General features: G+C 47.1%; 1 protein-coding gene across 2 annotated transcripts; it reads right to left on the bottom strand.

Moving 5' to 3' along the window:
• Window positions 1-7,868: 7,868 nt before the first annotated feature.
• H3-3A (H3.3 histone A) lies at window positions 7,869-16,494 on the bottom strand. Of its 2 annotated transcripts, none has more exons than XM_073899860.1 (4): window positions 16,357-16,494; window positions 14,748-14,898; window positions 13,394-13,547; window positions 7,869-8,334 (listed from the first exon to the last, which is right to left on the bottom strand). In XM_073899860.1, exons 2-4 carry the CDS (start codon window positions 14,873-14,875, stop codon window positions 8,185-8,187), a joined length of 432 nt encoding a protein of 143 aa, XP_073755961.1. In that variant the 5' UTR covers window positions 14,876-14,898; window positions 16,357-16,494; the 3' UTR covers window positions 7,869-8,184. The 2 variants fall into 2 exon arrangements, with proteins under 2 accessions (XP_073755961.1, XP_025733478.1); XM_025877693.2 differs by having other exon boundaries at window positions 7,869-8,313.
• Window positions 16,495-17,604: the final 1,110 nt, after the last annotated feature.

Genomic DNA, 17,604 nt, shown 5'->3' with positions numbered 1-17,604 from the left:
CCATTCCTCCACTGATGGACTTTACGTTGTTCAGATTTCTCCCTTATACAAAACAGTGCTGCAATATATAGGTTTATCCTAGAAATGCATATCATTACATTTCTAGGGGATACAAGTGGAGATTTGGAGAAGAGTATTAAAACATGTATGAACGTTCGCATGCCCCTCGTGAATAGTGCAATTATCTCACTCTTAAAAACTTGAACAATTCACTAATTCAAGTGTTTTTTATTTACTTGACAGAGAGCGCGAGAGCAGGAGCAGGGGGATCTGCAGAGGGAGAGAGAGAGGCAGGCTCCCTGCTCACCAGGCAGGCTCCCCATGAGCAGGGAGCCTCACGTGGGGCTCGATCCCAGGATCCCTGGATGACGACCTGAGCTGCAGCCGCTTAACTGAGCCACCCAGGAGCCCCTCAAGTTGTTGTTTATTTGTTTGTTTTTTAAGATTTTATTTTATTTTAAGTAATCTCTGTACCCAAGGTCTGACTCAAATTCAGGATCAAGAGCTGCATGCTTCACCGGCTGAGCCAGCCAGGAGCCTCTCTTATCCAAGTTTTTAACACTACACTGTATGTTGGATTCCAATGTAATCTTGGTTCTAGTTCTTTTTTTTTTTAACTTTATTTTTTTATTTGGGGGGAGGGGCAGAGGAAGAGGGAGAGAAAGGGGGGGAAGCTGACTCCCCACTGAACAGGGAGACCTTGGCAGGGCTCAGTCTCAGGACCCTGAGATCATGACCTGAGCTGAAACCAAGAGGTCAGAGGCTTAACCAACCTAGCCACCCAGGTGCTCCTACCGTGACATGGGTTTAAAGGAAGTCTTTTCCCCTTTTTCTAAAATTTCTCAGTCCTTGCATATTTTCTCACCCAGATGAACTTCAGAATTAAAATGTCAGTTTCCATTAAAAAATCTTGTTAGAATTTTTGTTGAGTTTGTGTGTAGATCACTGTGGAAAGAACTAAGATCCTTACAGTGTTGAGTATTTCTATCAAGGAACATACATCTTTCTTGATTTATTCAGATCTTTTCTATGGCCTTCAAAAAGGTGTTTTTTTTTAATAATTCTCACACATTTCCTAAGTTTATTTTTTGATGTGTTATAGTTTAGTGGACATTGTAGATAGAATTTTTTATATTACATTTTTATATGTTGCTCTTCTAACCAGCAATTAGTTTCATTATAAATTTTAACTAGTTATTGGTAATGTATAGAAATTCTGTTGACTTTCATATATTTTATAACCTGCTATCTTATTGAGATCTCATTAAAACCAAAAATTTTGGAGTTGAAACTCTTTGGCAAGATAAATATTATTTGCTAATAATACAATTATGTCATAAAACTAGCAGTGCTATTTATTGAGCATTTACTATGTTCCAGGAACAGTACCAAGCACTTGACATTTTTTTTTAAGATTTTATTTATTTATTTGACAGAGAGAGACACAGCAAGAGAGGGAACACAAGCAGGGGGAGTGGGAGAGGGAGAAGCAGGCTTCCCGCTGAGCAGGGAGCCCGATGCGGGGCTCGATCCCAGGACCCGGGACCTTGACCTGAGCCGAAGGCAGACGCTTAACGACTGAGCCACCCAGGCGCCCCTTGATGTGTTTTGATTCATACAATCCTCACAACCCAGACAACACACACATAGAAAACACGCAAAAGGGACGCCTGGGTGGCTCAGTGGGTTAAGCACCTGCCTTCAGCTCAGGTCATGATCCCAGGGTTCTGGGATCAAGTCCTGCATCGGGCTCTCTGCTCAGCGGGGAGTCTGCTTCTCCCTCTCCCTCTGCCGCTCCCCCTGCTTGTGCTCTCTCTCTCTGACAAATAAATAAATAAAATCTTAAAAAAAAAAGAAAAGAAAAGAACACACGCAATAGCAAACAATCATTCTATTTCTCCCACCTTGTGGGGAGACCCCTGCCCGCCCCAAGATCCCATTTTCCTCCTCAGCTACTTTCCATTTCTCTCCATTGTAAGCAAAACTTCTGGAGTCACCTCTTCTTGCTGTTTCCCATTTCTCCAATTCTCTTTTTATTTTATTTTTTTTAAGTCAGCTCCACGCCCAACACGGAACTCGAACTCACCACCGGGAGATCAGGAGTCGCATGCTCTACCGACTGAGCCAGCCAGGTGCCCCAGAAGTTTGCTCATTTTGATTAAAACCCCAACATTTCTTGACTCTACTCCAGTTGGGTCTTGAGCCCCTGAATCAAGACCACAGTGACCCCCACATTGCCAGTTCCAGTGGGCAACTCTCAGACCTTACCCTACTGGATCCGGTCGTATCTGAGAGTGGCTGCTGCCTCTCTTTCTTAGAGCACTTTCTTCTTTTGGCTTCCAGACTCCATACTTGCCTGGCTCTCCTCGTCAGGCTCCTTCGGGGCTCTGAAGTCAATGTTGAGTGCCTCAGTCTTTGGAGCTCTTCTGTAGCCACCCTGCTCCCTTGGTGACCTCATCTAGCTTCTTTGCTTTAAGACCATGTCTTTGCTGGTGACTTCTAAATTCTGCTCTCCAGCCCAGACCTCCTTCCTAGACCCCAGGCTCCTATCCAACAATCTCCCTGAAATCTCCAGTGAAAGCTCATATGCATCTCAGCCTCAGCATGTCCACTGCGAAGCTCCTGCCAGCCCCCAGATCCGGCTCCTGTCACACCTCCCATTGCTCTGCGGGTCTCGGCAGCCATGCCCACTCCCTGCTGGGTCTGCACACACCAGGCTTGCTCCCCAGGATCCTGGGATCATGACTCGAGCCAAAGGCAGACACTCGATTGACTGAGCCACCCAGGAGTCCCAGAAAATATTTTAAATGAAAGGCACAACCCTGAGGCCAAGAGTCGCAGTTTCCGACTGAGCCAGCCAGGCTCCCCTCCAGAGCCTAACTCTTAAGCATGAAGCTATGCTGCAAATAATTACTTCCATTTTTTTCTTTTAAGATCTTATTTATTTATTTGAGAGGGAGAGAGAGAGCACAGCATGGTGAAGGAGCAGAGGGAGAGAGCAGACTCCGCACTGAGCAGGGAGCCCGATGTGGGACTCGATCCCAGGACTCCAGGAACATGACAGGAACCAAAGGCAGTCGCTTAACCAACTGAGCCACCCAGGTGCCCTAATTATTTCCTTTTTTAAAAAATATATTTTCTCGTTGCCTAGAACTTTCCAAAATACATTTAAAAACAGTGGTGAAGAAGTCTTCACAACAACTTTAAGAGAATGCCTCTTACCTAGGGTTTCACCACTAACGCTATTGATTTGACTCCCTTTATCAATGGTAAAGGTATACCCACCTGATCCTGTTTCATTTAGGGACCAAGGCTTAATGGCATAAGAAGAGCATTATCCAGTGGGGACCTAATAAAAATTGCCTGCCTGGAAAGATCAGTCCTGGGGAAGGTCCCGAGGATGTGACTGCTAGTTGGCCCATGAACTGGACAGGCTTCTCGACCCCTCTCCTGTCCTTGGAAGGTGGGTTCTGCTTGTCTTCCCTGCTCCCAGAAGCTCCCCCCGCCCCAAGGACGGCCTTGAGACAGTGATGTGGTGCTGGCACCATCGGGGGGGAGGCGTGACCAAACCCCAGTGAGGCCCATGAACGGTGAGGATGTGGTGGGTAGGTGTGGGGATCCACCATCTTGCAGGCCCCAAGACAAGCTTGGTAGGTCCGTTCCCTGTGCTTGTTCAACCTGCCGCCTGCCAACCTGGTAGGCCTGCCTTTCTTTCGTCTTTCCCTGTCCTCTGAGTAGGGGGGTTGGTTTTTGGATTACAGTCGGAGGCTCCCGGGAGGCTTGCGAACCAACTGTTGGAAGTTGGGGGCCAGATTTTTCTTTACAACTTTGCAAGGAACGGTGTGGATGCAGGTTTACTTTATCAGAACTTACCATTCTACTCCAACATTTACTGACTATTATGTGTCAGGTCTTGGGTTTTCACATGTATTTTCACTTAATCCTCAAAATGACAAATCGGGTCCCATCTATTAAGGTTATAGAGGCTTCAGTGTTAAAGTCGGAAGGAAAGCAGGAACACTCATTCATTCTTGCATGACTCCCAACGGATTGTTATTCGGGTTTACTATGCACCACCACTGGGGCTGCGGTGGAAAACATGGCGAACCCCTGTTCTAGCACATTCTAGTGGAGGTCGTCAATAAAAAAGCCAACAATGTCATTTCAGATTTGGATAGATTCGAAGGAAATAAAGCCAAGGATGTGACAAAAGGCACGTGGGCAGAGGGTTTGGCTGCAGCTTAGTAAGAGGTGGACCTCCGGAGGAAAGCCTGGTGAGGCCGTCACACAGGGCCTTGCGAGCCGAGGAGTTTAGATGTGATTCAGTGTGTGGTTGGGGGTATGACCTGAAAGGACTTGCTTTAGAAGCATTTCTCCCGAGGCTGTGGGAAGGGGCCCAAGGGAGGGAGAACGGGGTGGCTATAGACTGATGTGGGGTGTCCCGGGGGAAGGTGGCAGCCCGGACGAGGACGCTAGAGATATTCAGCGCAAAGTTTTGGATGCACTTCCTTAGAGTTAAGAGTCAACAGGATTTAATGGAGGTGGGGGAGAGGGAGAAATTAAAGGGGGTTGCTCAAGACTGAACAGGTGGTGAGACAGGCAGAGGGTTTTCTTGTGATTTCTAGTCTGCCCCTCCTCATTCCCAGTGTTGTCTTTTTTCTGTTTCCACGGTCAAGACTTGCCTTCACTTCTGGTACTCCCAGCAAAATCAGTGACTCTTGTATCACTCTCTGAGCATGGGAATTAGAGCAAGGACCCGGATTTAGTCCACTGGAAAACGAAGTCTATCTCCTCCGTGAACTGGGTGGCCGTGGCCAAGTTTCTTCATGGGTAGAATCAGTCTCTGAGGGCACCCACCTCAGAGGGTCAGGAAGTTGGGCTTCGAGCGTCTTTATGCCTCAGCATCTAGCAGATCCTTAATTTCAAATTTGCACATTTGAATTTATTTCCTCTGATTTTAGGCTGTCAAGATTGGAAGGGAAAAGAGCTTGGGCATTTCCAAGCGTTCACTCACCTAACAGTATAAGCCAGGCGAGAGTCCCTCCATTTGCTTGAGAATAGTCTCCAAATTCCTTCTGAAAAGTTCTTCTAGCTAAAGTATTCCCAATTCCCAAGACCTACTTACCTAAAATTATTTTTATCTTACCATATAATCTTGTAGGGTTTTTCTTCTAACAACTTTAGGAACATTTTCTGGAAGCTTAAGAGGTGTTAACTGGCTGTTTTCCTGTTACTTCAGTATTCAAAAGTGGGTTACCCTGTTGAAGATGTTGGAAGACTGCACTTAACCAAGAGTGGTGAGGTAAGCCACAGCCCCCACTTGTCACTTTGGGCCCAAATCCAATTCACCAGACTCTTCCTGGGTAGGCTTGTCAAGTAATAATTCCAAAGCATACTGGGGAACAGGATTATCAGCCTGTCATCAGTGACAGTTTTTCAAAAACTGACCCAGGGGTCAAGAGGGTGGCAGATCACTTACATCCAAGAGTCCTAGAATAGCCCTGAACTCAAAGCTACTAGGCATATATTTTAATCAAAACTTGAAATAAAACAAAAACTACTATGCACATAGTATATAACTGTCCATTAAGAAGCCCCCAAGGGGCACCTGGGTGGCTCAGTTGATTAAACCGCTGCCTTCAGCTCAGGTCGTGATTCCAGAGTCCTGGGATTGAGCCCCACATCGGGCTCCCTGCTCATGCAGGAAGCCTGCTTCTCCCCTCTGCCTGCCGCTCCCCCTGCTTGTGTGCTCTCTCTCTCTCTCTGTGTGTCAAATAAATAAATCTTAAAAAAAAAAAAAAAGCCCCCAAGATGGGGCGCCTGGGTGGCTCAGTCAGTTGAGCCTCTGCCTTCAGCTCAGGTCATGATCCCAGGGTCCTGGGATCAAGCCCCGCATCGGGCTCCTTGCTTGGCGGAGAGCCTGCTTCTCCCTCTCCCTCTGCCTGCCTCTCTGCCTTACCTGTGCTCTCTGTCAAATAAATAAAATCTTTAAAAAAAAATCCCCCCAGGTTTCACTGCCTAATTTGTGAGTAGGAACCAATCACCTACTTCATAGGAATAGAATACACATCAAATATCGACAGAGCACAGAATATTGAGACAAGCGCATTACAATGGCCAGACATCTGTGTATGGAGTGCCAACTTCCATCTGTTTTGTCTGCATCTTTTTCCCTGAATGTTCCACTTTGTCATATACAACGTATTGTGTGTCAGTACCTCAACAGTGAGCAGTTACATACTCCACAGTTGTTTAAAGTGAATTGTTAACATACCTATTTCATGGGGAAACACAGAAATAGAAACATGCTTTTTTAGTTCACGAAGTTTTAGAGCAAAATTTAGTACAGATTCTAAGGGAGTTTAATTCAAAGGATGGCATTCCCTATTTGTAAACAGATACCAACAGCTAACTTCCACCCTATTGGAGACACCCACTTTCCCTAGTTTTCATGAACAGGCCCTACCATCCGTCCCTTGGCACTGCAAAGCCCGAACCGGGGAAATTCATGAAAAACTGGCTTTTGGGGGGCAGCCTGGCTGGCTCAGTGGGGCATGTGACTTGATCTCGGGCTCGTGGGTTCGAGCTTACTTAAAAACCTGGCTTTCTGTAGCTTGTATTACAATGAATACCCTGGCCAATTCTCCCAGGTAATACCAGCGCCTGCCTGAAGTTTACACAAGGGATTGCACTAAAAACTAAGATCCCACGTCAAGAAATCAGAAACAGGATCTAAAACGAATTTTGTAATTCTCTCATTAAGTGATTTTTGATGGAGAATATAAAAAAATGAAGTTACAGTTAAAAAAGAGCTCACAAGCAGGAACAGAAGCCCAATGTTCTACCTTATTGACTGGGAGTTCTCGGCCCATCAACTAATTTTACTTCTAGAGCAGCTTCACAAGCTCGAATGTGACAACTACCGTCAGTCCATTAGGGATGGGTTACAAGCTTTAAAAGGCTTATTACCCTTATTTCACACTTATCATTCAAATGCTAAACAAAACGGTGCTAAGAGTTAACTGTTGGTTCTTGATCAATAACTTCAGGGTTCACACAGCATCTTTAAAGAGCCCAATCTCCAACGCACAGAATTTTTAAGCTTAAGACTTACTGTGACATTTGCATTTTAAATTACCACTGAACAAAGTTTAATAGCGTAGTAATGTTTATAAATGTACCTTCACTACTTACGAAGATTTACCTATTTCCACACGATTCTGTTGGCCGGCTAGGATCAGGAACGATTGGTTTAGAATACAACATATCCGAAGAGTTGAGATCTGATTTTCACAGATTTACTCTCTGCAAACTTTTTATTTTTTATTTTTTTAAATTTTATTTTGTTTTAAAAAGTTCTTATTTAAGTCATCTCTGCATCCGAAGTGAGGCTCAAACTCATGACCCTGAGATCAAGAGTCGCATGCTCTTACGACGGAGCTGGCCGGGCACCCCCAGTCTCTGCCCATTTTAAATCAGGACGAAAGCCAGTAGAGCTCTGGTTTCCTTCCCATTCAAAATTTCTCCTTTCCCCATCTCGCAACGGCCTTGTCGCAGATGTAAGGTGAGAAAACACTTGATGATACTAAAATGATTTTTAATACGGCTATCATCAAGTGGCTTAACTCTACGGCTAAGGTGGATAATAAAGACCAAAAGCAGGTATAGTTTAATGTATTTTAATAGCAAACTTACAGGAACAGCACAGAAGACAGACAACATTAAAAACATGTACTTGCATGTAGGACAACTCAGTTAGAAAAGTACAGCGAATGGATGGATCTACTGTATGATAAAAATGCTACAAACACCATTTAGTTGCCGTCAATAAGAAATTTACTTGTTTTAAAAAAATCCAAATGCTGGCATTGTCCAGAAAAATTTAACAGGTTTATTTATAATTGTTATAAAGTTGAACTGCTGAAACGTGTTCACTGAAACATTTTGACTTGCATTAATGCTTTATGTCCCCGCATTTATATTAAAAATTCACACACAAATGACAATGGAAAACCTGCCAATACCTGATTTCTGTCCCCTATTTTTCCACTTGCAATCATATACTTAGGTACCTTTTGACCCCATGGAAAAAAAATATCTAACGTTCAGAACTACCAATAACAGGAAGAAGAGAAATTTTTTTTTTTTTTTAAAGAATGAAATGTTTTCCATCATAGTGGATTCTTAAGCACGTTCTCCACGTATGCGGCGCGCTAGCTGGATGTCTTTTGGCATAATTGTGACACGTTTGGCATGGATAGCACACAGGTTGGTGTCTTCAAAGAGGCCCACCAGATAGGCCTCGCTTGCCTCCTGCGAAGGAACGAGAAAAAGCTATTAATGGTGTTAGAACCAACATTTAAGATGTACCTGCATTGGTGAAAATGACGTGGGTTTCTGAACCCTTTGAAAACCTACTTCAGGTGATGTTGACTGTTTAGCTGAATGCTTCCACGGAAACGGCCTTTCAGCTTTGTCCCGCAGATGGTGATGAACAGAGAAAAGCTCAGGTTTGGAAATCTTTATCCAATTACACCAAAGTCAAATTACTTCATCACTAAGAAAGTTCTGACTTTCCTAAAGTTTAACATGTGATTTCTTATAAACTGAAATGTCTTAAAAGTAGATCTAACTTAATTCAAGAAATCCCATTTAAGCTTGAAGATCCTCCCTTATCCTTTCAATGATAAATGGAATCATATATCCAATCCAAACTAATACTCCCTCCTCCTCACCAGGGTCCTCCCCGGTCTGAACCCCAGTCACACTCCAGTATCTGCTTGAACCCCTGCCTTGCCAATAATCCAAAATAGCTGACCACTGGCTCCCATCACACAGTCCCCGTCTACCTTTCCTTTGAAACCTCAGTCTGATCACACGAGAGGACTATGGGTCCCAGAACATACTAGATCAGGGTCTTACTGACAGACTTTGACCTATTTGGCCTAGATGTGCCCCCTCCCTCCCAGGTGTACCTTCCCCTGTGCACCCCAATCTGTAATGACCTTTTACCCTCTAGTATTAATATCAATCCCTCTGGTTTTTCCCATTCCACTTCAAGATTCCTTGAAGGCATCCTCCTATCCCCACCAGCGCTCACCAAGCGCCAGCCATAGGGGCTGTTCCCGGACATCTGGCACGGGGAAAGGAAAAAGAGGAGCTTCTACTTAGAATTAACTCTTAACTCAATCGTTCGTCTATCTTACAGCTGTGCAAAGCTGAAGCATCCTTTAGTTGAAGCTGGAACATCTGCTCACTCATTCTGGAACGAAGAATCTGTGTTACCAGCCCAGGCATCAGCCGAGCTGTTCTACTGGAGGCGGAGCATCAAGTGAGAGGTTATTTGGCCCTGTCTCCTCCTCTATAGGGAAGTTACTTCTCTGTTCAAGATACTCAGAAAAAAGATTTTTATAGTTGCTATTTTTGCCCTAATAACAACTTTCCATTTTGGCATCTTTAGGCAATGATAACACACTAAATACTCGAGCAATTAAAGCCATATATGCTACATGATACACAAGATATGTAGATGGGCATCACAAACTAATGATGTAACGTATGGTTAGTAACAAAAAAAATTTAAAGAAAAAAAAAGAAAAAGATATGTAGATGGGAACAGGCAGATCTGCTTTTCACAAACATATGATTTTGCAATAAAACTCCTGAGATTTATATGTAGATGGGAACAGCCAGATTTGCTTTTCAAAGCATTAACAGAGCAACAATTAATTCAAATGATTTACATTAGTTCATCGTATGGAAAAATTACTTTCTGCACATTTATACCTTCATCTTTTTTGCTGCATGCCTCTCTTCTATAAAAATTTGTGTCATCCAAATTTTACCACCCCCTACATGTTTTTCTCCTGCATTTGTTAAGAGTTCAAATCTTATTTACCCATTAAAGCCTAGCTCAAGACTTCCGTGCAGGACAGCGAGCGTTTCTTTTAGCCCTGGCTCCTAAGTGCAGGTAGCCGTGAACTCCTCCTAATTCCTTGGTACTCACGGGCCCTGTACACCAGCCACCTTTTAATGTAAGTTACTTAATAGTCTCATGATGACCAACAAGTATTTATTTTTAAAAATCTAATCCTATTTACCTTTGCATCATTTCCATGCAAACATTCCAAAGAAATGTATTAAAAGCCAAAGACCTTATCCAGGGATTCATTCTTAGGATATTCTAAGAAATGGGTAAAAAGTTTGGAAAACATGGCATACCGTAGCCTGCTCTAAGGGGTTCATAATGCACATCAGATACTACAACTGACGCTCCTCAGGAAAGAGACCAGTTTAATTTTGTTCCACCCAACATCATCTCACGATGATGCACATCTGGAATGCTTTTGCCAAACCAAGCACTATGAGCCACTATATGGACAAGCCAACAACAGGCCCTGTGATTTTTTTTTTTTTAAAGATTTTATTTATTTATTTGACACAGAGAGAGAGGGAACACAAGCAGGGGGAGTGGGAGAGGGAGAAGCAGGCTTCCCGCCGAGCAGGGAGCCCGATGTGGGGCCCAATCCCAGGAACCTGGGATCAATGACCTGAGCCGAAGGCAGACACTTAACCAACTGAGCCACCCAGGCACCCCAGGCCCTGTGACTCTGAGACCACTTAAGAGTGGTAGGATCTTGGGGTGCCTGGCTGGCTCAGACGGTTAAGCATCTGCCTTCGGCTCAGGTCATGATCCCAGGGTTCTGGGATCGAGCCCCACGTTTGGCTCATAGCTCAGTGAGGAGCCTGCTTCTCCCTCTGCTCGTGCTCTCTCTCTGTATCTCTTTGTCTTGAATAAATAGAATCTTAAAAAAAAAAAGTGGTAGGATCTAGGCACCCTAGTCCTGGTCCGAAGGGGCATGTGGGGCTCTTACTGCTGTCTTAGAAACCGGTTAACACTGGTTTTACAGGTTCATGTCTGGTCGGCTCTTGGATACTCCCAGGGGATTGGACCATGACCTTATTTCCAATTCTGTCCCACAGGCCCTAAGGTCTCCTAAACATTAAGGCTGTAATGGGAATTAAAGACTGCCACGTAAATGTACACCCAACAAACATCATTTTGAGATGATGGCCAAAGAAAAAACATCTCACAACTGGAAGGAAAGACTCATTTACAGCATCTTGAGTATATTCAAGGTCTGGTCCTTCCACCATTTCAAAACACCAAGGTCTGTATTTTTAACACAGGGATACCTTAGTCCAAACTCTCAGACGTTAAAGGCAAAGATTAAATCTGAAGTTCGTCAACTCCCGAGTATCTCCAGGCAGAGCCAGACTATCTCCCTACCCTGCTCCTGCACCACCGCCCTTCTCATTTAGCGCTGTCAGGAAACTTGTCAACTGTGTGATTCCAAAGCCAGAAACACAGCAACCTCTGGCATTTTGTTTTAACCGCTCTCTTCTATTACTTTATTTCCATTAGCAAATTCTCCATCTCCAGGTCTTTAAGAGACCTGAAGAGTACGTATACAAAAACACACAAAAAACTGAATCAAAGATTCCACTTTCCAGTAAAGAACTAACTGCTAAAGTACCACAGGCCACAGAGGCAAACATTTTGCTTAAAACCAACACAACCACACTTAATAATGTAAGACACACCCCTGAGTCACAGGGACAATGGGAGTTTAGACATGATGTAAAGAGATAGTAGTCTTCTACCCAGATTGTTTAGTCATTTCAATTTACAAGGCCCTACCACTGACAGGTGAGCTCAAACATGTGGGACTCCCAAGACTAATGTGTTCTTGAAGCAGAGTTGGGCTAACTAGAAAACAGAACTAGCAGCTCTGAATCAAATGCCCGTCAAGCTCAGTGATGTCTCTGTAGTTAACAATACAGTGGGTAAAATGTGATTTGCAATTGTAGTAATCCATGAGACCTCAAGACAATCAATGATTAAGAGAGAAAATAGTAGGCGCCTGGGTGGCTCAGTTGGTTGAGCGACTGCCTTCGGCTCAGGTCATGATCCAGGAGTCCCTGGATCGGGTCCCGCATCGGGCTCCCTGCTCAGCGGGGAGTCTGCTTCTCCCTCTGACCCTCCCCCCTCTCATGTGCTCTCTCTCTCATTCTGTCTCAAATAAAATAAATAAATAAATAAATAAAATCTTAAGAAAAAACTTTAAAAAAAAGAGAAAATAGTTTTAAGGCACAGCACTGGAAGATTTTAGTAGTTTGAAATTTCAGCAATTTCCATTCACTGAGAATCTAATGGAAGCCCACTCCTGGAATCCACCAATCAAATGAAGCTCAGACTAACCATAGAAACAGTTCAACCAATTACACTTCAGTAGAGAATCCACCTATCAAATCTCCCTCACATATAAAGCAAAGGCTCGGCTCGGCAACAGCAGCCTGGAAAATCCCCCCATGGAGTATATGCAGATGGTGGACCCTCCCCACCAGAGATTGTGATCCAGGTCGGCGGTGCCTAGCAATCTGCATTTTGAATCACTCCCAACCGCACGCTCTGACGGAGCGTCTTAACCACGTTTTGAGATTCACTCATCTGAAGAATGCCAAACACTATAAAATAGGTTACACTTTCCCGACTGATTTAATTATACCCTTACACCTAATGAAGTATCTTCTTTGTGGGCATTTCAAGTTTTAATCTTGGTGCAAAACACAGTATTTCAGATACACAACCACCTCAAACTATTTCTCAGAGTTCTGATGCCCTGGTGCTAAGATTAAACTCAACAGTTTCCCATTTAAGTGGAAATCCATAATCCTCTTTAGCTAACTACAAGTCCTGAAATCCCCGTCCCTTAACACGTACAGTATAATCCTTAAGCACACCTTGTCTTCCTCTCGCCCATCCAATCCTAACCACCCTGTGCTTCTTTTACCACAATTTACAGTTCTTCAGTACAGCCTATTCCCAACCCAGACATTATGCGCTCTCTGCTTGCACCTGCCTCTTCAGAGTGAGTAAGACATTCATTCTACACCCTTTTAGAGCGGCCAGTCACTGCTTAAAGCTGATCACCAACACAGACCTTTAGTCCCATGTCTCTATAATGTCACATTAGGGGCATTACATGTCTCTGCACCCAGAGACGAACAAGAGGGTTCTTTTCCCCCTTGAGCATTGTTCTCAAAGCAACGTTTAAAATTTAAAAATGGTATACAGAAATACACACTAGGTTTTGGCATCAAATGGGTTCAAATTAGGACTCCGTGACCCAAGTGGGTTCAAATGACATTTCTGTGTCTATGACCTTGAGCAACTTAACCTTTCTGCCATCTCAACGGTGATGCAAAGGTATCATCCACCTTACAGGCTTCAGACAATTCAATTATGTAAGCACAAGTAAAGATTTAGAATTGTTCTCGGTAGTAGCAGGGTGGCCACCTCTTACAGAGCCTTTCCCACCAGCCATTTTACCTGCAAAGCACCAATAGCCGCGCTCTGGAAGCGCAGATCTGTTTTGAAGTCCTGAGCAATTTCTCGCACCAGACGCTGGAAAGGAAGTTTGCGGATCAGAAGTTCGGTGGACTTCTGATAACGTCTAATTTCACGGAGTGCCACAGTACCAGGCCTTAAAAAAAAACAAAACAATAAAAAACCCACATTAAGGAAAGGGTCACCATATAAAAAACATGCAGTCATTTTCCAAAAAATAAACCGCTCATCTTCTAACCTTTAGCATCTGTATAAAATTTCACTTATGAATTTATGATGTGAATATTCAAGTCTATCAAGAGTAACGACAATACCTTTAAAGCAAAAAGTATGGTATTAAAGTAGAATCCTGGCAGGGAGTTTATTCAAGTCCCGTTCATCTCCTTCATCTATAACACAGATGTGGCAGTAACTTCTGTTATTACTTGGGAGGGTGTTAGGCCACTAATAAAAGTCCCCATTCAGACTTCTCCACTTGGCACCATACTCCTTCCCACCCGCACCCTCAATTCTTCTAAAAGCCCTACCAACACCACCCAATGAGCCGCATTTGAACTACTCTTGTGGTCTATTTAAGTTTGATTCCCCAGAGTTATCTTTACTTTGACTACTGCTCCTCCCTCAGGGATGACTGAATTTGAACACTTATGACTGTGCAGTGCATCTTCCACTTTTTTGTTTTTTACTAAGTAACTGTGGGAAAAAATGTACCTCAAGTCTGACTTATTTTCTTCCATCGAATGAGCTTTTATTTTAGAGTAACTATAAAATCATTTGCAGAGGCTAAGTATGGACAACTTCTGCCCTCTAATGGCAGATGCCCTTAACAACACTGCTCAGGGTAGTTCAAAACCCACTGTGCTAAGAGGAGGAAATAAACCAATTCAAATAAATGAGGGATGAGAACTTTACTCAAACAAGACATCCCCCATTTTGGTTACTGGTAAAATAAAATTAATGTTAAAATTTGTCATTTTACCCAAAGTGACAGTGTCCTCAGAAATGTATTTTAAAAACACTTTACTATTTAAAAAACACATATTACTAATGTAACAAACTGAATAAAACGCCACTCTATCCCATGAACGTTATTAGTGATTCAATTTGTCTCCTCTGGCCTCTGGGCAGTTTCAAAATAAAATATTCCAATAAAACCCAACACTAAATTTTATATATATATTTTTTCAAGGATTAGTAAATATTCAAAAGGGGAAAGACACCAGCTTCCCTAAAGGAAAAAGTGTGCTTATCACACATCTTAGCGTTATATTACATAAATACTGCTTCCTTGGACAGACTTTGTCCCACTATTTCCTCTTTTTTTTTTTTTAAATACCTGTAACGATGAGGTTTCTTCACCCCTCCAGTAGAGGGCGCACTCTTGCGAGCGGCTTTTGTAGCCAGTTGCTTCCTCGGTGCTTTACCACCGGTCGATTTGCGGGCAGTCTGCTTTGTACGAGCCATGGTACAGAAACTCCCTTACTTACCTACCAGCATTAAAAAACAAACATCATATATGCAACTACCAAACATCCAAGTTTTCCTGCCACTACCATCACCCTCACCCCCGAAAACCTGGAAATTATGACCAGTACAAAAAAAAAAGTCCGTAATGTAATATAATTCTAAAGGGTGCAGATTACGTCTACCACCCCAATAGGACTTCTTGAAACAAACTGTAGAACTACAAGATTGCTAGCATTAACGCCAATCATCTCTCAAAATGCCAAATCTGAGCGACAAACGGCAAAACAAAAAGACCCCTAACAGCCTCTGCTTCAATTTCTTTAATTAAAGCAGAAACTAGGTATGTCTGTAAACACCCGATCCACGAACAAGTCAAAACAACGAAGCCACAAACCACAGAAGGGTCGAGTCAAATATCGGCATTAAAAAACAAAACAACAAAAAAAAAGATTTTCGCCCCCCCCGCCCCCCCGCGGCTGCCCCCCAGTGCGCCTGGCAGCGCACAGATCTCCGTAAATATCGGGCAGCAGCCCTGGGTCCGCGTCTCTACAGCTCTCGAGGGCCGGCGGGGCCGAAAGCTCCCGCGGAGGGCCGTCCACAAAGCCCCGTCCCCGCGTCCGGCCCGCGGGGGCTCCTCGGCGACATCACCCGAGCGCCCGCAGCCCGGCCGCCCGGCCCGCGGAAACTTTCGGGCCCGGCCCGCAGCCCGCCCGCCGCCCCCCGCGCGGCTCCCAGACCCCAGCAAAATGGAAACAATCGCGCCGCCGATCCGCTGCCTCCCGGACGCACCACACACCAAAACGCTCCAAAATGCCCCGATCCCCTGCCACGTGCCGCCCTCCAAAATGCAAAAGTTTTTTTGCATTTCAAATGCATCAAGTTTCCGCTTCTCCAAAAAAGGAGAGAAAAATGTCCCTCTGCGAAAAACGTTCCCCCGTTTGTGAAACGGGGAAGAGAGAAACGGGGGAGAAAATATGGTCGGTGACCAGAGAAGAGAGACAAGATGGTGAAGCTTAGCAACAACTGTGGGGAGGCAGCAAAAAGCGAGTTACCCCGGGGTGGGAAGCGGCGGCGATTTCCAGCCCTTTCCCGCCCGAAAACCGCGGCCCGGGGCCTGGGGGCGGCAGTTAAGGGGCCCGCGCGGGTCGTGGTGAGGGTCTGGGGTCCCGGGAAGGGGCGGCGGGCGGGATTTCGCCGAAGAAAGGGGAGCCCGGGGCGCGGGGAGGAGGGAGAGCGGCTCGGCGCCGCGGCGGTGGCTGCTGTTGGGCTGAGGCGGCGAGAGACGGGGGAGAGCCGCCGCCGCCGCCGCCGCCTCGGGCCGAGGGAAACTCGCTCCTCACCTCCATTTCGGGGCCAAAAAGTTTGCGGGCCAAGCCCGCGGGGGCCGCGGGGCCGTCCCCGCAGCGCCGGGGCCCGGCCCCGCGGCGGGCGGCGAGCGGGGCTCGGTCCCGGGGAGGCGGGCGGCCGGGGAAACTTACCCCCCTTCTCCTTGGGCTGGAGCTCGGCGAGCTAGAGGCGGCGCTGGCGTTGGCGAGCGACGGCGGCGCGGCGGCGGCTGCGAACACAATTGAAAGATGGCTGACACCGAGGCTATCCCCCAACACACGCCGCCCCGCCCCCGCGCCGCGCGCCAGCCAATCACACACAATGGAGGGAAGGCTCGGCCCCGCCCCCAGCCCCCGCTCACGCCCCGCCCCCTCCCCTCCCCCCGCGCGCCCGTTCGCTGGCGCGCGCTCGCCCCTCCCCCGCGCGCCGCCCGCTCCCTCCCCCCGGCCTCCTCGCGCCGAGTGTGTACAAACACAAAAGACGTGCCGAAGGGCCGCCGGCTCCCGCCGCGACGGCCGGCCGCCCGCCTGTCGGCCCGTCCACCCGCGCGCCCCGGGGCCGGCTCCCGCGCCGGGCCCGTCCTCCCCCCCCAATCCCCTCCCCGCCGCGCCCACGTCATCCCGCGCCGGGAGCCCGGGGTCCGGGCGCCCAGGGGCTGTGGGGGAGGGGCGGCGGCCCGGGCGCGGCCGGTGAACGCCCGGCCTGCGGGCGGCGGCGGGGGAGGGACGGAGTGGGGGAGGGGGCGCCCCGAGCGGCGGTGGCGGCAGCGGGACAGAGGCCGCGGCCGGCCGGGGGCGCCCCCGGGGCCGCGCGGCCCGCCGGAGCTCCGGGGCCGCCCGGGCCGCCTGCGCTCAACTTTCCCCGCAGGTGGCGGCGCAGGGCCGGGGCCGGACGCCTGATGCAAGATGGCTGTGCTCGGCGAGCCCGACAACAATGCGCGGCCGCCGCCGGCCGCCCGGGCCTCCGCCGCGCCGTGCGCTGGCACCGCCGGAGCGGGCGACCCGGTGGCCGCGGCTCCCGCCGAACTCCCCGGCGGCCGGCGGCGAGGCGGGAAATGCGGTTTGGGGCCGGCTGCCTTGAGCCTTGGGGCTCCGGTGGCCTTCGGGTACCTGGGCCGGCCCGGGATGGTCCTGCCGACGCTCCACCACCGTGCGCAGGCTTCCAGGACGCGTGTCCTGCGGACAGCCGGCGGACGGCGGAGGGCACTCCCTGCGGGGCGCAACCTGAAGCTTTTGTAGAGCATCTCGGTCACGAACAGTGGCCTGAAACGGATGTACGGCCATCGGACGCGAGGGGGGAAGAGATTCGTCCAAGGTCACTTAAGGAAGGCACAGACCCAGGAGCAGCAGAAAACTCCAGGCCTCCTGGGTCATTATGATTTAATGAATGTTAAGTGTCGG

This window comes from Callorhinus ursinus, unplaced genomic scaffold, assembly GCF_003265705.2.
Source record: "Callorhinus ursinus isolate GAN/ISIS: 27379988/994484 unplaced genomic scaffold, GSC_fseal_2.0 scaffold13, whole genome shotgun sequence".
In the NCBI taxonomy this organism is placed as follows: Eukaryota; Metazoa; Chordata; class Mammalia; order Carnivora; family Otariidae; genus Callorhinus; species Callorhinus ursinus.
This window is presented reverse-complemented; position numbering and strand designations above follow the sequence as displayed.